At 35.6% G+C, this 8,346-nt stretch overlaps 1 protein-coding gene across 2 annotated transcripts in view; it reads right to left on the reverse strand.

Annotated features, from left to right (window-relative positions):
- dpysl2b (dihydropyrimidinase like 2b) overlaps positions 1-6,295 on the reverse strand; it is a 53,998-nt gene extending 47,703 nt beyond the window's left edge. Inside the window, exons 1-2 of one of the 2 annotated variants that reach the window (XM_056467554.1) lie at positions 6,064-6,295; positions 5,328-5,594 (exon numbers count right to left, since the gene is read on the reverse strand). In XM_056467554.1, the coding sequence (XP_056323529.1) occupies positions 5,328-5,579 (252 nt within the window). In that variant the 5' untranslated portion in view covers positions 5,580-5,594; positions 6,064-6,295. Of the gene's footprint in view, positions 1-1,023; positions 1,296-5,327; positions 5,595-6,063 lie in introns of those variants that run through there. The other variant, XM_056467555.1, reaches the window with a different exon arrangement.
- Between the last annotated feature and the right edge of the window lie 2,051 nt (positions 6,296-8,346).

Genomic DNA, 8,346 nt, shown 5'->3' on the forward strand with positions numbered 1-8,346 from the left:
TGAATACGTTCTTAGCTGCACATTTGGATCTTTTACATGCACGCGCCGGTCTCTCCAACCTCTTAAATCAAGAGCTGGTTGCGGTTTCCGTAACATACTGGATGGAAACCACAGCCCACCTACTTCTCATTTAGACATTCTAAAAGGGTGTCCTAAAGCTCTCCCCCAAAACCTCAGCTGAAAGTGCTTCCTTTGAAAAGAAACAAAGGCACACCCGCCACCAGCCGAGCCCAATGGAGCTCCAACCCACCATCTAGGAAATGCTATTTGCAGCATGTATACTATAAAAAAGATCGAACTGGGTGTATTGTGTTGACATAAAGATATGTTACAATCTTAGATGGTGATAATGTCTATTGTGCTGTGACTCTAGAGACAGTTATGTCAATGCACAGGGTGGCCAAATGTAAAATTGCATATGGGTCATCCGAATGTTACGTGTTTTACCGATTGGTCACTCTATGCATTTCACTTGGTTGTAAATCAGGAGCTTTGAGGAAGGAAATCTGATCATTTATCCTCGTTTCCCATGCGTTTTTTCCATTATCCTGTACCGCTCCCTCAAACATGTTCTGTGCGTTTTGTTCGCGTAACATCAGGTCAAATTGGTCGAACACGTATTGGTTTTCTAATAACTGGTTGTTATATTAAATTAGCTGACGAACTTTGTAATAATATACGTTGTTGTCCAATGTAGTAACGCTTGACGCGAGAAACGCGACGCAAGGCAGCAGCATAAACAGCTTCGTATAATCATAAAGGTCGTGTTGTAGATGAAGTGTGAATCTCTAAAACTGACCGAACGCTATTATGTGCTGCAGCACTGCCTCAGGAATGACATTTCGCAAAAAAACATGGCAAGTTTACCGGCGTCGAGCACCTGAGTAACATATTGTACAGTCGCTGCGAGGAGCAAGGGTTCATAAGCGGTTACACACATCATTTACTCTCACAAGATTGAATTGTTTATCCAAAGATGCTTTATGCTTCGTATATATTTAAAGAAGATATTCCATAACTCACGGTTATGCGGGGAATATTCTTCTTGCCCTGATAGCCAGACATCTTCGTTAAGCTCTTATTGCCTTTGATGAACCGTTATCACTGTATTAGTAACGGACGCAGGGATCTGCTTGGGAGGGGAAATGCCTTGGTTTCGGACAGATTTTGTAGTCCTAATGGAATTCTGAAGCGAATGGAGGAGGCAAAGCGCTGGAAATGCGAAGGACAAAGAACCTGTGCCCAATATCTCCTCTCCACTGATGCACCAAGTCCACCCAGACTGTCTGAGACAAAACGAGTGATTTTCTTAGCGAAGAGCAGCGCGCAGGCGCACAACCCCGCCCTGGATAGCCTGCAGCTCCTCCTCTGAGCCCAAAGAGGGTGATCCGTCATTCAGACAATGGCACGCGGATCAGTGTTTGCATGATCGAAGATGAGGGAAAAAATAATATAAAACATAAACAACTAAATTGATTCAGCTATGAATTTAACCAAATTGTATGCAAATGAGTATGCAGTTTAATAAAAGGCTTATTGGCCTGATACATCTCTCTGAATAAATTAATCATTCAAAATGCATAAAATGCAAATGATAGCAATAAAGATGAACATGCTAAATATCAATGTACCTCAGCAATGTGCAGTGTTTCCAATTTCAGAATAAATGTCTTTTTGTTATTAATTATATATTATTCATTGATGGATAATTTTTTATTTCAAATTATTCATTATAAATAACATTATTATTATTATTATTATTATTATTATTATTATTATTATTATTATTATTATTACACATTTTTTTTGCTATTAATACACAATTAAGGAAAAAATCCCTAATTATAACTTCAAAAGAGAGCTTATTTCTATGGAAGCTAAATCCTGCCAATTTTAAATAAATCAAATAAACATTTGAAATGAAAATGAAAATTAAATAATTTCATTTCGATTTCAATTTTGGCAGATATTTTGCGAACAGTGTTTTAAAATGAAATTGTTAATCTGTTTTTTATTTTCATTTCAAATGTTTATTTGCTTTATTTAAAATTGGCAGGATTTACCTTCCATATATTTCATCCTGAGTCCTGACCAGATAAAAGTAATGTTTGTCTATATTTTTTTAAGAATGTAAAAGCGAAAATAAACCAATCATAAAAAAAAATCATAATTGTTGTTTACTACTACTATTATTTACTCAATCATGCATTCATGATTTTCATACTCAATCGTCATTTGTAGTAAATACACTTAAGTTTTATTTTAAATGATTATTTAAATATTTGCTTAAGCATTAAAGGTATTTTATCTTAAAGATAAATAGTTTGATAACTAAAGAATAAATAAACAAACAAATAAATAATAATCAAATGATCAAAAAGCATTTTATTTTTCAATATTATGAAAATGGTTTAAAAATTAACTGCTAAATAAAAAAAGTTGCATGCACAGAAAGCAATGAATGTGATTTAACTATGCCTACAAATATTTTTAAATGATTTTTACAGATCAATATACCCATAAAATGCCACTACATTAAATGGGGTTCCTCAGATTCTCATTTTGAGCAGCACAACCGCTGCTTGCACCGCAGAGCTCAGGCAATAATAAAACCATACGTCAGAATACCTTTAAAACATCAGTGTATATAATGCGCAAAGACTAAAGCTCAATATCAGGGCCTTTCTGACTGCTCTCAGTGCAGCAGACTAAACATGCTATTGATCTCTGCAGTCATTACGGCCTATCAGTGAAGGAAAAAGCATAGGAGTGGCTTTAAATCACACTTGCCAAACACACCACAATTTCCTCTTTAGTACTGAGTGACATGCTGTAGTGCTTTCTTCATCATAGTATCATCTTACCATGCATAGTCAAAGTTAACACTCTGCAAAGTAAAACAGCTTTACAGTTTTCTTCTCCAATGTAAATAGGAATGGAAACTCTGAATATAAAGAGGGGAAACAGGAATATCAGATTTTTAACAGTGCCCAAGTTATTGCTCGGAAAGCCCTGTTGGGGTGAACTTCAATCAAGGCTCAGCATCACTGTCTCTGTAGCCATGGTAACCGCATCCAGATACTACACATGGAGATTTAATGATTGGGCTCTAAGGAACAAGAAATAACCGTGAAGAAATATCTTGTTAGATGTTTTAGTCATCTGTGTTTTATTTAAATCATGATCTGTTGACAGATGAGCTTCAGCTTACTGATAAATTGCCATTGGAACATTATATAAAAGATTAAACCATTAAATTAAACCTTTAAAAATATAACGATTTTAAAAATAAATACAGAATATGGAACAGTCAGTTAGCTACTTGTAATCACACAAAAAAAGAGTTCAATTTTGCTTCAAAAGGATGCATTTGATGATGTGTTTGTTAACAACATGTCATCTCACATGTTGCTTACTGACATTTTGACATGAGAATAAAGTAAGTGTAGAGTGATATGATTACAAAAAAGTCAAATGTACAATTAAGAGGCTACAGTTTTTTTTACTGCAGAGATGACATAAAGAAGAAATCTTCCAGATAAAAGTTCCTAAAGAATTGTTTTTTTAATGATGCAAATGCATTTTTTTACTATAAAAGTAATTTACTTGTTGCTTAATTTTACTTGTTTACTTTCATTTTGGATAATAAGACGTTTCCTTGAATGTTAAAGACCCGTCCATGAATAAGAACCTTTATTTTTTTTTAAATGAAAAACATAAATCAAGTACTAAAAAACAATATGAATAATATAATAAGAAATAATAAATAAGAATAAAAAATTACATCAAAACTAAGCTGTCTACATTTAAGGCAATATGCCTTTATAAACTCCCCCCATGTTTATAAATACCCAATGATGTATAAAGAAACATATTTTGTACACTGCAATGTAAAAAATAGATAAAATCGATAATAAAACAAGTGAATAGATCGTGTTTTAAACAAAATTTAATTTAATTTTAGTTAATTTGTCAAAAAACAAAACTTTAAAGTAGAAATATTTTGATTATCAGTTAAATATCTCTTGATATAAATGAATAGTTCACCCCCAAAAACGAACATTTACAGACAATTTATTTGCCCTCAAGTGGTTCAAAAACCAGTAACCATGACATCCATAGAAGGTAAAACAAAGTGTGGAAGTCAATAGTAACAGGTTTCTTAAAAAAAAAAATTATAAAATAATAATAATAAAATAATAATAATAATATAATAATAATAATAATAATAATAATAATAATAATAATAATAATAATAATTTGTGTTCAACAGAAGAAAGAAAGGTTTGTAACAAGTGAAAAGTGACAAAATGGTTTTGGCTGAACCGTCCCTTTAAGAATGTATAGCATGGATAGAAACCACAGCCCTCCTCTCATTTGATTGTATAGTATGTACTGGAAAAAAGACAGAACTTCTAAATTACTAGTTCAGTGTACACATTTCTGTCATCCTTAAACACAATGCAATCCAGTGTAACAAGCCTGTCAGAGGGGGTTTGGATGGTTCGAAAGACCCACCTCTCACTGACAAAGGTCCAGAGTTTGTCCTCAATTGTCCCATTTTGACTGCTATGCCATAATACTTTGTAAAAATAACCCAGCAAAGAAGGCTTTGGCTGTCGCTTCAGTGTGACTGAGGACAATTGAATGTGCTGGCCAGTTTGTTATTTAAATGAATGATATTTAAATGACAATATGCTAGTTTTTAATTAAAAAATGTAACAGATTCCTATTTTTTATGATGTAATAAGTTTGTATTTAAAAAATAGGTATTGTTCTCATATTTCTTCATTCTAAATCTTTAGGAAATGTGTTTAGTACATCAGAAAGCTTGGTTATGATGACCATCCAACCAGCTAGTCCAGAAAATTGTGCTTAAAATGTCACTAAAATACAACCTATTAAAACTTCCTAATTAAATAGGAAATGAGGAGAATAACTGCAAAAAGATCCACTTTTTAAGAAAAAAGGACCACCCCATTCACCAGGCTGGCTACGAGCCTGTGTAAATTTCAAAATATAAGGAATACCACCAGTCTATACTGAAAAATCTTTCATATTTATTACATCGTAATCTATTTTTATTTTTATTATATTTAAATACTTTACACCAAATCAAGCCTGGGTACACAAACATACACCAAAATATATGCTTTAATTCTTTTTCTTCTTTGTTTTTTTTAAGCACCCAAGCATTAAATCCCAACTTTATTCCTGCTGTATAATTACTCTGCTCAAAGAAACCTTGAATGAATCCTGATCCATGCAGTGCTGTTAATCAGACGGCTTCCGCCCACATGACAGTGCACAATCCCTGCAGCTCTTACCTCATCATTCAGGTTCTGCAGAAGCTCCTTTCCAGCGCTCCTTCTGATCTCCACCTTCCTCGCTTTGGAGATGTCCCTCTGCCTCTCGATCACTCCACCTTTCCCTGAGGACAACGAGTCAAAGTCCAGCGTCTTGTTATCCGATGAACCCTCCACCGGGCAGAACATGCCACAGAATTTCTGCCGGGGCTGATTAGGGCTCGAGCTTCCCATGTTGTGGAAGAAGGCAGGCACATCTCCGGCAGCAGACATTTCTCTCTGTGAAAACTGAGTCAGACGGATGCAAAAGCATGTAAAGCTCAGGTTAGAAAGAGCTCTGTGGACAATGCATGCTCGTGTTTTCCACTGGGAGGCGAGGAGTTTCCTACATTAGTCAAATGGATTAAACTACATTTATAATAACCATCTTAATGACATAACATAAGTATGAACTATAAGAAATATCTAAAAATCCTAAAAGGTTAGAAATATACAACGAATTAAATTAAATATTTGTTCAAAATAACACACACAAGTTGTCAAAACAATATATTTCGTTATCCACAGCATATTAATATGGAATTGATCATAATTAGCATGAAAAAAGATGCCTACTCATGACAAACAGTAAAACACATGTCTGTGAAAACTGCAACCCACGCAAATGGTATGTTATCAAACGCAGAATATCAATGACTGTAAAGCATTATATGGACTGAAGCGATGATAGACAGACAGGCAGAAAATGTTACCGTACAGAAGAACGACGGAGAATGAGGTGACGCTCCGCTGGAGAGACGAGAGAAGAAACGGCGGAAGTGATGCGGTGTTTTGAGGGTTAAAGATGTAATGTGTCCATATCTGAGGGCTCTTTCCCCGGATGACTTGTCACTTGATGCTCATTGTGAGATACCTTTGTTAGCGTTCGCTCCGTGTGTTTGGTGGACACGCGGTGAATACTTGACGAATATGAGAAGGTTTAGTTCGTGGAATGGAAAATGACTCCTAATTTCATGTTTAATTGGCTTTCTTGTGAGGGGTTTTAAAGAGTCGCCGTTGTTAGTTGAAGCGCCACGCCCATGCAGGTTAAAGTTATGGGCGCTGTCCGTTCAGCACCACGAGCCGGAGGCGAGACGAATCACCGAGGAGAGCTTATGATAATTCACTGTTTACATGATTAGGGTTGTGAGTGGACGTTCATACTTGTGCTCCGTCTGAGCTTTTTTATGCACACATGTCAAATTGATGTACAGTATCTGCTGTGTTACTTTTTGGTAAGGGAAAGCAAATGTAAACGATGCATATCATGAATTCCATTAGATTAGTTTCATTAACGATTATGTTAGTAAGGGAAAGTATATTAGGCGAAGATTGTTAGCCTGCTATTTGCAGACTACTGATGAGATCATTTTCAAATAAATTAATATAAATACACAGCCATACAAACAAACATAACAAATAATCCATAAATATAAATAATACTATACTGCATATGTTGTAATAGATTGTATGGTGCACTACTGCATGCATACTCCATTACATTCTTATAGGCTATCCCTTAGCATGTGTCTATTGAGCAAATATGATTATGATATACAGAACACCCCCACTAAAATGTAATTTAGTATAACAATTTCTGTACCCAACAATCATGTCAGGCAAATTTAACAAGAATCAATTGATGACACAAAGGGACTCAATTTAAAGACGCCATTGTTCTGTTGAACGCAAAAGAAGATATTTAGAAAAATGCTGGTCACTGGTAATCAAAGTATTTGTTTGCCTACTTGTCAGTGGTAACAGGTTTTTAACATTCTTCAGAACACATTTTTGTGCTCAATATAGGGAAAATAAATAGTTTTAAACAAGTCAAGGATGGGTAAATGGTGACAGAATTGTCATTTTTTGTGTGAACGATTCCTTCAACAGATTTTGATTCACCAAAAGAACTACTGCGCTCTGAATAGGTCTGCACAATTCTGTGATTCATTAAAAAGAGTCATTGGTTCGAGAATTGAACTACAACAATTTTAGTGCTGTTTTCAGTGATTCAGTGTAACAACAAACTTTCACTCATTCATTTTTCTTCAGCTTAGTCCCTTTATTCATCAGGTGTCATCACAGCAGAATGAACCGCCAACTTATCCAGCATGTTTTACACAGTGGATGCCCTTCCAGCTGCAACCCAGTACTGGGAAACACCCATACACACACACACATACACTAAGGCCAATTTAGTTTATTCAATTTACCTATAGCGCATGTCTTTAGACTGTGGGGGAAACCGGAGCACCCGGAAGAAACCCACATGAACACGGAGTGAAAAAAGTCAGGGATTGGTGACACAGTGGCTCTGTGGTTAGCACTGTTGCCTCACAGCAAGAAAGTTGTTGGTTTGAGTCCCGGGTCAGTTGGCTTTTCTGTGTGGAGTTTACATATTCTCCCTGTGTTGGCGTGGGTTTCCTCTGGGTGCTCTGGTTTCCCCCACAGTCCAAAGACATGCGCTACAGATGAATTGGCTAAGCTAAATTGGCCATAGTGTATGTGTGTGAATGAGTGTGTATGGATGTTTCCCAGTACTGGGATGCAGCTGAAAGGGCATCTGCTGTGTAAAACATATACTCGATAAGTTGGTGGTTCATTCCGCTGTGGCGACCCCTGATAAATAAATGGACTAATCCGAAGGAAAATAAATGAATGAATGAATGAATGAAGAGGAGGATTGGGTAAATGATGACAGAATTTCAATTTTTGGCTGAGTTATCCCTTTACCAGATTTTGATTCATCAAAAGAACTACTGCGCTCTAAATAGGTCTGCACGATTCTGTGATTCATTCAAAACTGTATAACAAGAGTCATTAGTTAGAGAATCAAACTCCACCAATTTTAGTGCTGTTTTCCGTGATTTAGTGGCAATAATAACAAACAATAGCTATCATATTTGACCTTTCAAAAGTTTGCTTTCGAGTAACAGAACAATCCAAAACACATTGCACTTGTGTTCTTTGACTGAGTGCGTTTGAAAACTGTGAGGTGGGA

Source organism: Danio aesculapii, chromosome 10 (genome assembly GCF_903798145.1).
Source record: "Danio aesculapii chromosome 10, fDanAes4.1, whole genome shotgun sequence".
NCBI lineage: Eukaryota > Metazoa > Chordata > Actinopteri > Cypriniformes > Danionidae > Danio > Danio aesculapii.